Source organism: Takifugu flavidus, chromosome 1 (genome assembly GCF_003711565.1).
Source record: "Takifugu flavidus isolate HTHZ2018 chromosome 1, ASM371156v2, whole genome shotgun sequence".
In the NCBI taxonomy this organism is placed as follows: Eukaryota; Metazoa; Chordata; class Actinopteri; order Tetraodontiformes; family Tetraodontidae; genus Takifugu; species Takifugu flavidus.
The window spans coordinates 6,205,816-6,221,601 of NC_079520.1; the positions used below are offsets into that span (position 1 = coordinate 6,205,816).

A 15,786-nucleotide genomic window follows, 5' to 3' on the forward strand; every position below is an offset into this window, starting at 1 on the left:
TAGGGCTCACTTTTCTGCCTCGCATTTGCATAATTTTGTTTGGCAACTTGGAAAAGGGCCATTAACAACGGTAAGGCGCACACTGTAAAGTGCAGGGACAGAAGATGATCAATACAGTACTTCATTTCAACATCTCCAGCAACATCAGGCATCCACTAATTCAGATATGTGCATTTGTCTTAAGATGCTACCATTAGCTCCTGATAAGACAACACCGTCGCACCGCCGCTCTTAATCTCTCGCAGACACGTCCACTCGATCAATAGTCTGACACTTTTTGTTGCAAAGGCAAGATTGATTGCCACGAGTTGCCTGTGTTCCAATGTACTTCTCCCACCGCTCATTACTGTTTCAATTAGGCATTCTCTGGGGATGTTGCTGGGGGTAGCGACGAAAGCCCGCGGCCCCCGTGACTTGCCTTTGGGGCCAAATATACCTCCTGGCAGCATCTTCGTTCAGGTGGGGAAGGTGGAGTTCTTCAGATGAGCAGAGATGACTGAAGGATTTGTGAGTCACGCCAGTGAGCAGGAAATAATCACAGCGTTACCTTCTCATGAATTATTAAGCAGCCCGTGCCCGTCTTCAGACTCCAAAAGCTATGTTTTCATCTGCATGGAGACAGTTTTTTCCCCCCTTTTTTTGACAGCTGTATTAGTGCTGATAAGTGAAACGGTATGAGCTGATCAAGTAGTGAGACAAGCGTTTAGAGCAGCAGCAGCGCAGCAGCAGCAGCAGCAGCAGCAGCAGCGCTCTAGTCACTAGGAGCCGTGGCGGCAGAGGCACCAGCAGCACTATCATTCACAGCAGAGGCAGCAGCGGTAGCGGCAGCAGCAAACTCTCTCCTCTCTTTTTTCCCTCTTCGTTCTGGAGTTGCTCCCCGCTCTGAGGACAGAAACCAAGTAAGTGGGTGGGAAGTGATCTCGGGCTGATAGCTGTCATCTAAAACAAAAAGAAAAAACTAAAACAAATCGCAGACCTGGCTGCCCCCATGCCTATCGAATTTGTTTGCAAAATCAAATTTGCAGAGGAGGATGAGAAGCAGAAAAGCAAGCAGGATGGGGATAAGGAGAGCCTAATCGAGGAGAGCTGCACACCTCCAGCAAAGGACTTGGCCGGCTTTGCTAACACCTGCTCTCTTCATGGGATTAACCACATCTTTGTCTCTGGTCGCTTGGGCATCCGACAGACTCTCTGGGCTCTCGCCTTTTTGACATCCCTGGCGCTGTTTCTGTACCAAGCAGCAAAGTGTGCCATCTCTTACCTGGAACATCCACATGTGACGGCTCTGAACGAAGAGGCAACTCCAGAGATGGTTTTCCCCGCCGTCACCTTCTGCAACATCAACCGCTTTCGCTTCTCCGCGCTCACCGACGCCGACATCTATCACCTGGCTAACCTGACAGGTCTGCCCCCCAAAAACAGGGACGGGCACAAGCCCACCGATTTGATGTACCCTGCCCCGGACATGCAGGACATCTTCAACAGGACTGGACACCAGTTAGACGAGATGCTCAAGAGCTGCAATTTCAGCGGACAGAACTGCTCGGCGGACGACTTCACCGTGGTGAGTGAGGAGAAAAAAAAGTTTCTCAAAGTTGTTCCTTCACCCCACTCTGTCGCATTTCGTGACTTTGCCAGAATATTTTGTATTCCCGCAAACTTTTCAGGCATAAAATCGGATAATAGTACCGGCTGAAAGGATTTCACCTCAGCTCGCTTTCAGAAACTTGTTCTTACAAAACTAGCTTTAGGAATGACAGCGTTATCAGAACAACAAGAGGAAATGAAAACCTCTTTATGCCCGTAGTTATCTCCAGGGGCCATGTGGCTCCTGCAATATACTGTATTTGTGCATGCAAGTTTCACAGCTGTGGCTGAGTCACTGAGCTGTAATTCTTCAAAGTTCCACGCAGCAACAGTGTTTCTCTCCAGCCGTGAGTCTGAGCCTCTTCCCTCATCTCCTCCGACAACGAACAAAGGCTCCTCCCGAACAAGAACCACACAGAGCTGTCGTTGTGTACTCTTTCTGAAGGCGAACCGTGCTTTAACGCTGCCTCCGACTCCAGTAGCGGAGCGAGCATGGCAACAAAACTCTAAAATAGCCGAGTCCCTTCTTTTCCATCTCTCCCTGTCACTCCACATCTCTCTCACTGATATTGTAGAGCGGCTGCAATCTCTCTCTCTCTCCGTCTGTGAGATCTTGTACCTTTCAGTGAGGGAAGAGGTGATGCCTCTTCAACGTTGTATTTCAATCTTGCTGCTGTTGAGATTAAATATTTAAAGACAGGCATACATGATTTTTGCATTAGGCAGATTGACTAAAAGGAATGAAACAATTTCCATGAGAGGAGCCTGAGTGTGTGTGTGTGTGGTGTGTGTGTGTGTGTGTGTGTGTGTGGTGTGTGTGTGTGTGTGCGTGCGTGTGTGTGTGTGAGTGAAATAGATAAAAAAGGGAGCTAGGAGGAGGACGCCAAATGAGACCAGGTGAAATAGGGAGAGTTTGTGCCTGTGTTCTGTGTTGTACATATTAGCAGCTCTGTCTTTGCCAGAGATGGATTTCCCCATTTCCTTTGCAGCATTAGGAATATGCAGTTCTTTGAGCAATGATAAAGTGCAGGTGTCATGGCTAAATGGGTCTGTTGAACAGTGACGCGCTCACCTCCCTCAGACCTAAACAAGGTGGCACGACTTTATTTTAGATGTGCCAATTCACCCCAAAGGTTAAACAATTAACTATTCTGTTTTGTTTCTTTCATCTCACTTTGTGATGTAAATCAGGGGAGTGTCACGCATAAAATTCCGTCTCAACAGTCAGACGCTCAGCTGTAGAATCATTAACGAACAATTCCAACGCCCAGGAACCGCCTGTCCCGTGTCTGCGGCTGCACCGTCCCTGCTCTCTGTGGACGCTGGGTGGCTTCATCACTGATTAAAATCCTGCTGGAAGTTCCCTAAGCTGCTGTTTCCTCTCCGTCGGGCTATGTGATCTGCATTTTCCGGAGCTGTCAGATAGATTTGTTACAGACTGCTTGCTGCCGCCACGCATGACAAATCTTTTACTCCGAGACCTAGTGGAGGGAATTGGGACTGTGGGACCGGGCTGGATGGAGTGGTGGCGAAGAGGGGCAGAAGGGAATCACACATCATTTGTTACAAGGGGAAAGCCATTATTAAAGGTGATGTACTATTACTCACTTGCAGCCATGTATAGATGTACATGAAGCCTGCTGTGTGCACTAGTCGTTATTCCCCCCCCGTGTGATGTTTCTGCAGGATTGGATTTTTCTAATGACTTTGCTCTCAGCTTCTCTTTAGGAGCTCCTTATGTGTACGTTGTTCTGCACAACCCTCAAATTTCACACAGTTTTCTGCGCCAAGGATTTCCAATTTTTTCACTAAATGTCTAAACTCACCGCCCGACATCTGTTTTAAATACAGTATGCAAAAAAATCAGTCATTAAAATATTATTACTTTCTATTTTACACTGTTAATCACAACCCCCCCCCCCCCTCCTATCTGCAGTGGCCTGCATAGGCAAACAAGTGAATTGTCTGGCAACTCTAGATTATGAACCAAAATACATAATCACGCGGCAGAGGAATTTGTTTTCCTCTTTCCAGCATGATTATTTGACACAGGTGAAAAGGCCATTCTTTATAATTAAAGATTACATTATTGACTGGCATTAATCACGGAAGATAAAGCTGATTCAACAAGCTGTGAGTAAATAGATTTCTTTCTCCCTCCTTGTCCAGCTCTAAATGATTGTTTGTCTACCGGGCGCTCCTGCTTTTGCAGAGACGAGCCGCGAGCCCCTCGCTTTGACTCGGCTCTCAGCTGTGTTTGCTGACGCATTATCAGGCTTTGCCCTCAGCAAGGACGGCTCCCTTTTGCATGTTTTTCTCGAGATAGCTAAAGAAACACAGATCGCTCTGGCTTCGCGGAAAAAAGGCTGCCTGTTGGCCCGGGCGTGCGCCTCGTAGGTGATGGAATGTTTCATGCTTTAATCTACAGATGGTTCCATCCCTACTGGGGGAGGGGTCCTATAAAGATGTACTTGGCTCCCACTGCCGTCTGCACATATGCAGAATATACTGGCATCCCGGGGTGTTTGTCTGCGTGCTGGACAATCTGTTGTTCAGCAGCCACCTGCCCCCCCCCCCCCCACCAAACACCCCAAACACCCCCTCACCCCGGCCGTCCGCCGCTTGGATGGGATCGTTTTTTTTGTCGGCTGGGCTGGAGCGTGCATGGCAGTAATAACGAGACAGAACTGGTTATTGATGGTATCGAGCTGCTTCCCAGAGACGTCCCTGTGCCAACGATCTTTACGAGGAGGCTCTGGCGCCGTCTCAGCATCACAGAAAGTCGTCCTCGCTCCTTCGCCCAGGTGATGGAGTCGGCCCTGTTGGGGTCCTGCTACCCCTGTGACTCATCCCCTACATGGCAATTTGTCTGTGGCTAAAGCGATCTCTGAAGAGAAGAACTTCTTTTTCAGATGTTTTTCGGAGTGGTTGGTATTTTTAGTGAAGCACACCTGCCTGGTCAAAAAAGCAAATTGTTGGAAGAATTTAGTTTATTTTAACATGAAGGTGTTATTTTCTGTTATTTTCTCAAGGCTTGCTGGTGTTGACATTGCCTATATTCCAGTTTTCATATCTTCTGAATCCTGCTGATGGATCCAGCTGCTCCACATCCTCAGTCTGATATCACATGACCCAGCCCAGGCCGGACACCCCCCCCCCCCCCCGGGGACTGTGGGCTGTGGTACATCGAGCCGAGGTGGAGTTGGAGTCTTTTATCATCATACCAAAAACGTTCATGTGACTGTTTTAATGATAGTCGCGCTCAGACCCAGGTGCTTCTGCTGTTGATGAGGCAGCATTTGACTCTCTGCCCTTTGATTTGCAGCCACATTAGCTTTGTTTGTTGCTGCGTTGCCCACATTTTAATGGCTATATAAGGGAAAATATGGCATCTAGATGTGTCGCAGTGACATCCACTTTATAAGTGTGGTACCATTTCACCCCACCCACACACACGTGCACGCGTGCGCGAGTACACACACTCAGACACGCCTCACCAAACCACCCACCTTCACCCCCCCAGTGGAGAGCAGGAAGTGTGGGAGCGTGAAAGTGACTGGCTATCTGGACTGACTTTGGTTTCCCAACTGCCTGTCAATTAGCCGTCTCCAGTTCCACCGCTGTGGGTGTCCACACAGCTTAACGTGCTGTCTGATATCTGAGTCACAACCCCCCCACCCTACAGACCGGCCGAGAACACCCACCACGATGAAACCAATAAAAAAAAAAGATCAAATCTCGTCTTGTGCAAAATACACACAAGTAAATAAAATGCACACGTTAAATACGTGAATACAGATTCCAGATAGCTGAAAGCAAAGGCAGAGCTACTACCGGTGCCACCCACTTCAGTCAAACTGCGCCCCCCCACCCTCTCCTTCCCCAGCAGCATATGAGAGCAAGATGAATTACGGTGCACTCGGTCGGCTGCTCCCCCCTGATATGCATCGCTGGTGTCTAATCAGATAAAGCCCACCTGTGACCAACCCAAGGATAAGACCAATATACAAACTGTTTATATTTGAGAAGATTTACCTTCCATCAGTCCCTGAACTGGTTTTAAACCCCCGCACCGTGCCAGTTTGATGAAGGAACGCCGCGTTTCAGGGGAAGCTTTCAACTCATAGACGAAGGCTTCCGATGTTGCGCACCCGCTAAACCCCCACCTGCCTCCCTCTAACCCCTGGGAGTCTTTTAGTCACCCAGACATTTGTCTCTTTCTGACAAGTCATACGAGGCGTTGGTCGTGTTAATGTGGCTCACATGCTCGCACGGGCGCTCAGACACGTAAGCGTGCAGATGGAACGCTTCCCCGTGCAGACGCGCTCAGGCTTTGTCACAGATTGAGAGACTTCGCACACAAGATTGATCATGACTCCTGACTGGGCGCCCCTCCTTCTCTGGAGGATCAATACATCCTTCAGTCAGATTGCTTCCCCGGCCTTCCTAGTCTAAGCTCGCTGTGACTAATTATCTGGTGCTTGTGTTTTGGGCTCAGTCTGGGCCACATTCTTTAATGCCACCAGCGCTGGTCGAGAATTTGATCTTTAGAGGAAGATATATGTTTCTTTCAGCACGTATGCGACCGAAATCAATCAATACGTACTGTCTAACCTCCCCCCAAGGTTCTGATCGGTTCAAACGTGGGGAAACGGGGAGGAATGGGCCTTTTCGTGTAATGAAATAAGATGTAAATTCAATTTCTATGGTTTTAATTTCTATGGACAGATGCTCCTGCAGAAATTTCACCGCACTTTTAAACTCTCCCCCCCCCCCCCCCCTTTCTTATTAAAGAATTTTATTTTATTTTTCACATTTGAACTTATCACGGAAAAGGATTTGATGATAATAGGATGTTTTGTTTCTTTCCTTCCCAGCTGCCAGCATCAGCTCTTCATTTTGTCGTGTCTCAGCGTCTCTGACTACATCAGCAGAATTTATTGTGAAAAATTAACCAAGCTTGCTTTTAGGCACCCGCCAACCGTAATGGGGCCGTGCTTCTTCGTTTCCCATGCCTGTGAGGTTTAATTAGTTCGCTGGAGCTAACTCAGTCAGGACAACTTACAAAGTAATTAGTTCAATAGGTTGCTGTTATTTTAGTGAGTGGAAAACAAATTAGAAAGATTCCAAGGAAATATGAACAAATGGAGAAGGAAAAAACAAGAAAATGCTGAAAATGGCTACATTTTACAAAAAGCGGTGTGGAATTGGAATACGGAGAGGCGTCACAACCCCCGTGAAAACAGTGATGTTTAGCAACATTTTCCAGGGGAGAATTGGTCAGAATGGGAACTGAGTGATGAGTTGACGGTGGCAAGTTAGGTTTCGATGGGTCTGGTGTGGATGACAATTCAGGAAAAAAGCCAGAGAAGCACCTTTTGTGACTTTTTTCTTCAGTGCTACATCAAACAGTGTCATTACATAAGAAGTGTGCGGAAACACACAGAGGCCTCAACAATCCCAATCTCCCAAAACAGCAGCAAACACATTTATGAGCCATGGTTTTGTTTCAGATAAGGGGAAAAAGGCCTTTAGAAACCCAAACTGCGGAGTTTAACAATCCTGAAACTACCTAAAATGTAATTAACATTGCCTCATTGTCACAAATTTGTTCCCAATCCTAATGTTCTATGCCGTCAATGGCCACACACTTGTTATTTTAAATGCATTTGAACTAAAGAAATCATCAGTGTGACTGGTATGAAAATGTCAGGCGGCTACAATTCAGCAGATAGGAACAGCATACAGCACAAATGTCACGGCGAATATTTACCCCTGGCTTAGTCCAAACATGAGAGTCCCATCTGTCCGCTTGGCTGGACATTTGGCCCTTATTCTGAATTACATCTAATGTCAGCCACTCGCTTATTCCCTCTGCTGCTTTTTCAAATGTTTCGCACTGGGTTGGCCCAGAGAACATGCCGGGTTTTTTTTTTTTTATTAAGTCTCAGCTTTTAAGTGTATTAGCGGGGACTTAGTTAGGCAAACAGAGCGTGTGTGCTGGTGTGTTACGCAGCAGAATTTAACCAGATGAACTTGAATAACAGACCTTCCCAAAGGATGATGACTGTCTTAAATTGGCACTCGATGATGAGATGCCAGTGGTAGTTTTTCTTTTTTCTTGTGGAAATGGGGACCCCCCCCCCTCCCCCCCCGCTTTAATGTTCACACTGGCTCAAACCCCTGAGTATTACATACAGTTAATAATGTACCCAGACCTTATGGAATTGTGCACTATGATGTAAAATGCTGAATAATTCAGCCTAATGCTTTTCCAGTCAGAGGTTCACACTGGGCTCATGAGGACATTTGCTGTGCTGGGACTCTGTTTATGTCCCCTTACCGTAATGTGAAGCGTAGACTCACTGGCCGATGAGACATTTTCATCAAATACTTATTTTACTGCCACTGTCCGAGAACCACACTGTTGCAGCTGAGGCTTTTTTAATATGGCACACACCGGAGATGATGATGTTGTGTCTGCTGACATTTATCGCGCAGTGTTGAAAAAGTGGATATGTAGCACCTTTTTAATAAAAGAAAATGCTCCATTGTGTTGGGCTGCATTTAATACTTTAATTTAATTCAATATTTGTCTTTCAAATGTGAGGAAAACGTTTGCAATATTGTTCTCCGTCGTCGATTAACCCAAGAAAATGGTGAAGTTTGTGCAAACTGCTCTTTCCTCCTAAAATTATTGGCATAAATAAGATCTCAAGGTATCGTGTGCTGCAACGTATTCCCACACTATAGCTGATTTTTGCTCTGAACTGACAGTTTTCTTTATAAACGCCTGCAAATAACACCTGAGACTTGAATTACAGCAAATTATCAATTTTTTCCCCTTATGTTCCACTTTGCTGCCATTCTTTCAGAGGAGGCAGCGACATTGTTTCGGCACAAACTTTATAAATATTTTGTGGACGGTGTATTTTAAAACCTCTCCCATCCTCTCTTGTTAAGGCCATAATCAATAAACAGCTGCAAGGTTGTTTTTCTTTCATTTCTGCCTCTTTATTAAGCACGAATAGGCTCATTCTACCCTCCAGACATCCGGCGTGGATATGGGATCACTTTCCATTTCGACCTTTTCTTAGAGCAGCGTACGTGTAGCACAGCGGAGCCTCCAATCCATCCTTCACCTTCATCTCAGGCATGTTAAGTTCATGTCTTGTTTGGATAACACGGGCTGTAAATCCTTCCGCCAGAGTTACCGTCATTGTCGCCAGACTGTGTCCATGTTGACGAAGCGCTTGACCTTCAGGTGCAGCCGAATGCCGCCTGAATCGCCAGGGCTCATTTTGTCATCGGAGCCATGCATTTTTGTTAGGAACTGTCAAAGCAAATGAATCCTGGAATAATGGGCTCCTCGCTTTAGCCGCCGCATCAGGAGTCACATAATGTGTGTGTTTAATATGCATTAAATGTTAGCCTTTAGCTCTGGTACTGGTCAAATAAATGTGAAGCATGGAGACCCCTGTTGATCTGCAGAGGGACATTTATGGACCACAAGTAGCGTTCATGCTGCACACTATGATTTTATCCAAAATGACAGGGTGAAAGCCCTGACGCAGGGAGGTTTTGCAACATTTAAAATGATTTGTGCATTTTTTTAACATTACACATGCACAAGGAATGTTTTTTTAATAGCAAGAGACCAATGTCTTACCTTTTTCTATATTTTAAACCTGGGCTTCTCCTGAAGTTTGCACAGTGGCTTTTTGTTCAGTGCAGCGTCTGTCAAAGCCTATCTACCCACAAGCCTCGGGACCCTGGCTCATGCAATGCTGGGGCACGGTCAGCCATGTTTGTTTAAATGAGCGTGTAAGCATCGTCATGTTCCCTGATGGTGTTGTCCAGATTAATTCCTTGTTTTCCTAATGCATGCTAATGAGTAATCTGTGTGCATTTGATTGTCAATAACATGAAATACAGCCCCGCTCCCTAAATGCTGTCTCCGCTCAATAACCTATTAAAGTTGAATCACAGATAACTTGGCGCGCATCAGGAAAGCAATCAGAAATTTGTGCTGACATTGATCCAGCAGGAAGGAGACCTATTGCTGCGATTAACACTGTTGCCCCAGGAGAGGGGTCCCCTGGCCATTAATAACCCACTGTCCTAGATTGTACTTATATAAAATGCTTTTATTTATGAGACGCGCAGGAGAAGAGCACCATGGACATGGAATAGCTCCAACATTTCTAACTTTCTCTACATTTTTCACTCTTTACTGTTGCTCGATTAGTTTTATTTGCTCGTGTAATTATTACAAAGATCAGTACAGTATTAAAACGCATGTGAGATGCGTCTTCGTATGAAGGAGGATTTATCCTGGCTTCGGGTGGACATTTAATAAAACTGTTGTCTTTGTGCTAATATACATGCGTGTGGCGTATTTGATTTATTGAAATCATGTAGTTTCTGCTGTGAGCTTTCATCTTCCAGCACGGATGGCAACAGTGGCCAATAGAGAGCGTGCAAATTAGTGTCCCAGACAGAAACAGATTAGGTGTCGCCATGTTCATCCAGCGTCTCCTGTTAGAACCACTCTGCTCACCTCTTTACATGCTGTTTGGGCACAGAGCTCCAGCACGTGCAGAACATCTCATCCTGTTCAGGTCCAACTGGTCCGTATACAGGCAGGAGTAAAACCACTTTCAGTGGCATTATTGGCTCTTTAAAACACAATAATTTTGTTTTTAGATGTCATAAACACCCACTGATTGTGAAAGCGTGAGCCATTTAAAAGGCCTTCATTTTATTATTAGTGTCATTTTAGAGAAACAGATCTGAATGTCAGCTGAGTTTTGTTTCTTGTTTGTTTTTAAAAACTCTGCAGAACAATTTTATTTAGATATGTCAAAGTGTCTTAGCTATGATATTTGAGATATTTCTATTGTTTTTAATTCCACTTTACTTCATTTTTAATGGCAGGGAAGTCCCTCCATACCTTTGGCTCATTTAGTTTTCACTTTCAATTCCATCTCCAACAGGCTTAATCCTCATGCATCCAGGTTGCCTCATGCTTCTGGATGTCACCTTTTGACCTTTGCTGATGTTAAACTGTTGTCTTACCGAGGAAGTAAGAAGCTTTAACCGTGACACTGACTGTTGATTTAGTCCAGTCTCAGCATCTCAAATCCAAACAACAGTCGAAAATATGGTATTCCTTTTTGTGGGACATTAAATTTGTGGTTATACTTGTGTCATCTCAGATCCAGCTAATGGGTGTTATGACACATTTTGACCCATTGCGCGGAAACATCTGTAAGAACGCTGCAGACCCCTTCTAAGTGCACCAATTATTTCAATAACATGCTTGCATGCTGCCGTAGTTTAATGCCAAGTCATGGGAGGCTGCTATAATTAGACCCACTTAAAATGACTCGGTCTGATCTTACAACACGATGAAAAGCATTTAACATGCATCACGGCTCGAAGAGACAAAAAGCTCATCTATTAAATAGCCCCCTGAGGAAGTAGCAGGGAGAAAATGACAGATCTTTTCAAAACCGTGGTCTCTTCCATTTAATTATAAACACTGTGATAAGGGCATCTCCTTAGAATAAATATGGGCAGTAATGAAGTATGGCATCTTTGTTTATGCGAGTCCTTGACATTCACTTTGAGAATTGGGGAAAAGGAGTAGCCGCAGCTCGCTAAACGGATCTTTAAAAGCCAAGCGAAGGAAGAAATGTCACTGGGTTTCACCCCCAAATCACAGTTTTATCTCCTCGTATTTGCTATTAGCAGGATTTTAATAAATAATGTGTATACCAGAATGAAAGTAATCCCCTGAGGATCCCCTCCATATAAGCACGCCCTTAAACTGACAATTAATTAGGTACGTTTAGGTAATGATGAATAATTAATTAGCCTGACATTGAAGAACTTTGACAATGGCACAGCAAATTGGATAAATTGCCGCAAATCACCATCAGCCAAATGCGGCTTAAACTGTAGCCCAAACCACACAAACCCATTGTGTGTTTAGAATATCTGTGCAATCTAATTGGTGTCATCATATCCGTCTTGGCGAGAGCTCCGCCTGAGGACACTGTTCAGCTGCCCCAATGGAAGTGCTGCGAACAGATCAATAGAGGCAGTGGGCATGATTATCTCATGATTATACACCAGAGAAACGGCCTCGCAAATCCAGGAAAAGGCCGTTTGAGGAGAGGTGCCTCGCCTCCTGGCACACGGCAGGATTTGGAGCGGTCACTGGGATGGTGGCAGCCCTGCATGTGAACCAGCTGGCACCAGAGCAGAAGTAGCACCCCCACCCCCCCCCCTCCCCATCTCCACCTGCTGTATGCTGCTCAAGTGTTCCAAATCAAGCTATTATTTGCTTCATTTCCTTGATGACTGACGCAGTTTGCCTGCGAGTGTTTCTTCAGCCAGGAAGCTCAACAAGGACAAATTGCGGGCAGATTTGGATTAATCGCTGAGATTTTCAATTCACCTGCAAACTCAACACGAGTTTCAGGCTTTGATAAAAGAAATTTAAGCACATCCAAGTCTGGCACAATGTGGAAAATAAACCAGAACTGATTCTCTCAGGGCTGATTATGGCACTCAAATGAGGTCACCTTTATCCACGGCTCCTTCTAAGGCAGAGTTGTGCACCGACCCGCACACGTGGACGATGCCACTGAATAAATAAAACCCTTAACCCCTGTGAACAGCCTTGCGAGAGGCTGGGATTAGCATCTCTTTGGTTCAAACTTGGTTTGTGGACAAAGCAGTGAGAAAGTGGATAAGATTCAGAAGGCTGCTTTCCCAAGAAGATTCATTTAAACATTAGAACTTATTTTTAAATGAAAACATCCTCTTACTGAAAATAGCAGACATAATCTCCCGTTCTGTTATCTGCTGCATCGTTACTGTACTGTTGTAGAAATGTTGGCTGATATTCAGGCTTATTCTGCCCTTTCCTAAACACACTATTTATACTTAGAATCTAGAAGAAAAATAGTTAACTCATAAAAGCATTCGTTGCATCCCTGAAACGCTGCAGAAAAACTGAATTAAAAAAAAAATGCTGGTGCTCGTAGTGGTTTCAGAGACTTTAGAGAAATTGTCTCTTTTTGGGGACCAGTCTGCATTATTCTGCAATATAAACCTTCTATTTCCCCATGATTGTGCTCCCTGCAGATGAGCGGTGCTTAGCAGAAAATGGCAAAAGACAGCAGCAGCAATAATTCCCCAGAGAAAGATTCAGCCTTAATCCACACGGATCCTGACAGCTGCCGATATTTACATTGTCAAGTAGCAGTAAACGCGAGGATGTATTTATTAGGATAAAACTGAACGTCCGTTTCTGCAGAATTGGATGAATAAGGGTTAAAACCACACTGATTATTTTGAGTCCACAATGGACACAACTGAAGGAGATCTGGAAAGTCTGGACTGGCCGGGCTGTTCTTCAGTATGTTGTTATTTCTGCCCTATTATTTTTCAATGCTTCATCTCAATAATGTCTGGTTCATTACTAGACTTTGTCCTGGTGTTCTGTGACCTGACTCGGACAGGAAAAGGGAAGCAGTAGAGCTGGTTGCCTTTATTTAGATTTTGATATATGAATCATGGTGTCTCTGTGAGTGATGGGCGACCACTTGTGAGCGCATTCATTCAATAGTAAGAAGGAAAACCTGACATACATCATACTCACCACATCAAACGCTGTCTATCAGAGGCCTGACTAGTGACCTTTTCTTCTTGAATGCTTAATTATCGTCCATTGGGATTATTCATTGCTAATATAAGGAAAGATTTGGTCCATGAGTGATCATGAATGCCATCATGATTTCTGAGGAGGTAGAAAACACAAATCTGGGCCTATTCAACCCCGTTTCTCTGCAAGTATCCATGAAATCTATAGGTACTTTCTAAAAGATTGAAATCATCCCTTTGAGATTACTATGTGCCATAAGCGTACGCAGCTCAGAGTTCTTCGTTGGTGCCTCGAACTCGGAAATGATATGGCTTGTTTACTTAGATGGCCTAGCTTTGTCTTGGCACTGTAACATGTGGGCAGTGTTTTTTCTGCTCTCCACCCAAGGCTGTAAACTGAAAAAATTAATTACCTGGAGCGAACTCAACGCCTAGGAGCCAATATAAATATGTTTAAAGAACTACATAACTTCGCATCCAGTTATTCAAGAGTTTGCTGCTGCATGTAGGTAAGCGCTGTTATTATCCTTGCTTACTAATCTACGATATTTTGAATATTTGGAGCTGTTAGCAAACAACATGACGTCAGCATTTGTTGCTGCTGGTCCGTGTTTGTAGCCACACGGACCGGCAGGTGGACTCTTATCTGTAGAGGATGGGATTAAAACACGGTTTGTTTTGAGGACTAATAGAAGGTCACACTATTCTAAAGCATGTTTCATCATCTGGTGTGAAGAGGGGGGCCGTGAAGGAGAAAATTAGAAATGTACTCATTAATGAAGGCTGCTGGTGGACACTTACTACAGAGAAATCTCATTTTTATAGTAATTTAAACCTCACCAGATCTACATTCACCATAATGCTCAATCTAGATCAAACAGAGTGTCTATTTTCTCCTTCTTGCTGGAGTCTAACCAAGCATTTGCCTGGTGAGAGGCGGGAATGCAGGAACCTGGACAGGTTGTCAGTCAGTCAGTGACAGGGCAAATGCACCATACACCCACACACTCTCACCGGTGGGGGTAAATTAGAGTCTCAGAACAACCTGATGAGAGTGTTTTTGGTCCGCAAGAGCAAACACTGGGAGGACATTCAAACTTTGAGCTTGAATCAACCCCGAAACTTGTGTGATACACTTCCTTTTAATGAGGACATACAATTAGCCTAAGACCACTTACCTACATTCCCCATCAGTAAAACTGTAACGAGACAGTCATGCAAATGTCACCAGCTAAAATAGAAGGTGTCTGGTCCCCATTAGTCCACTAATTCCCCACCACCTCCAATGTTTCTTTTCATCCTACTGAAGTCATAGTCAATTAAGACGCGGATCATCTGGATCTGCTGGCCTTTCACCTACAGCAACACAGCCCACACAAAGATGAACTATGTTCCATGATTTGAATATCTCCACAAAGAAGAAGTCTCATTGTGTTGATTTGAGGTAGAGAAGCTAATGGACAAAGGAACAGCTCAGCGAACGCAACACAGTGAGCTCCTGTTATTGTGGAGTCCTTTCACCTGTTGTATTAACATCAGCGACGCTGCTGTTCGCAGGGAATCAGATTGTTATAATTCAAAGCCCAAAAGAGAGGGCATGTGCAGGTCATGTGGTTGAGAAGTGGTAGGAGGCACTAGCAGCTCCCAAGGCCAGCCCTGTAATTTGTTTGTTTTGCTTGATTCACAGACACAGACAGAGATGATAAAACAGAGCCCAACTAAAAGCCAAAAGCCGCATTCAGCACAGCATCGCGGCGCAAAATCAAAGCCTTGAACATCGTCAATTTACCCTGCACTTTATTCTATCTGTCCTATTTGCCCTCTGCTATCCCTCTTCAACTTTGTAGCCCATTCAGAAGCCCCTCCTGCGCCCACCCCTCGTCTGCAGCCGTGCGCGGGCCTGTCTGATGCGGCTGGGCGCTGACGAGCCCGAGATGTTGCTAGAAGTTTAATCCCCACGCTGTGAGAAATGAGGCTCTCCTGCTCTCCCTCTTGCTCTTGCAACTTTGATCAAGCCCTAATGTGATTAGGCAGTGACCCTGACATGACTGGCCCGGCAACTTGAAAAAGGAGCTCGGAGGGGAAGTGGGGGTGGTGGAGCGTCTTGATCTGACCAGTAAACCCAGAGAAAAAAGGAATTATTCTGAAGGTGTCTTTCTTCTGCTGCTGCTCCGCCTTGTGGGTAATAAAGGTTTCATGTATTCGTTTTTCCTTGGCAAATATTGCGATCTATAATGACTTGACATTTCTTTTTTTAAAACTAGCCAAGAGAATCATGATTTGAATGTTAACTGTGGTTCTACTTAAAGTAAGATGCAGTGCGGAGGGAGGATGCTTCTCAGCTCCTGGAGGACCTCAGCTCCTTCCACTTCATCCTTCACGCTAGATTAATGGAAATCTCCTGCCACTAAGTGTGTGCGCTTCCTGTGACATTTTTTGCACGCAGAACGGTTACCGTGACGCCCGCACGCACGCTTCCTGTTCCGAGTCAGGCGTCGTTCCCGTGTGTGCTGTGCATTTTTC

General features: G+C 45.1%; 1 protein-coding gene across 2 annotated transcripts in view; it reads left to right on the forward strand.

Moving 5' to 3' along the window:
- Positions 1-331: 331 nt before the first annotated feature.
- The window catches only part of asic4a (acid-sensing (proton-gated) ion channel family member 4a), a 57,831-nt gene continuing 42,376 nt past the window's right edge, over positions 332-15,786 (forward strand). Inside the window, exon 1 of one of the 2 annotated variants that reach the window (XM_057058801.1) lies at positions 332-1,564. In XM_057058801.1, coding sequence (XP_056914781.1) covers positions 989-1,564 — 576 coding nt within the window. In that variant the 5' untranslated portion in view covers positions 332-988. The remainder of the gene's footprint in view (positions 1,565-15,786) is intronic. The other variant, XM_057058810.1, reaches the window with a different exon arrangement.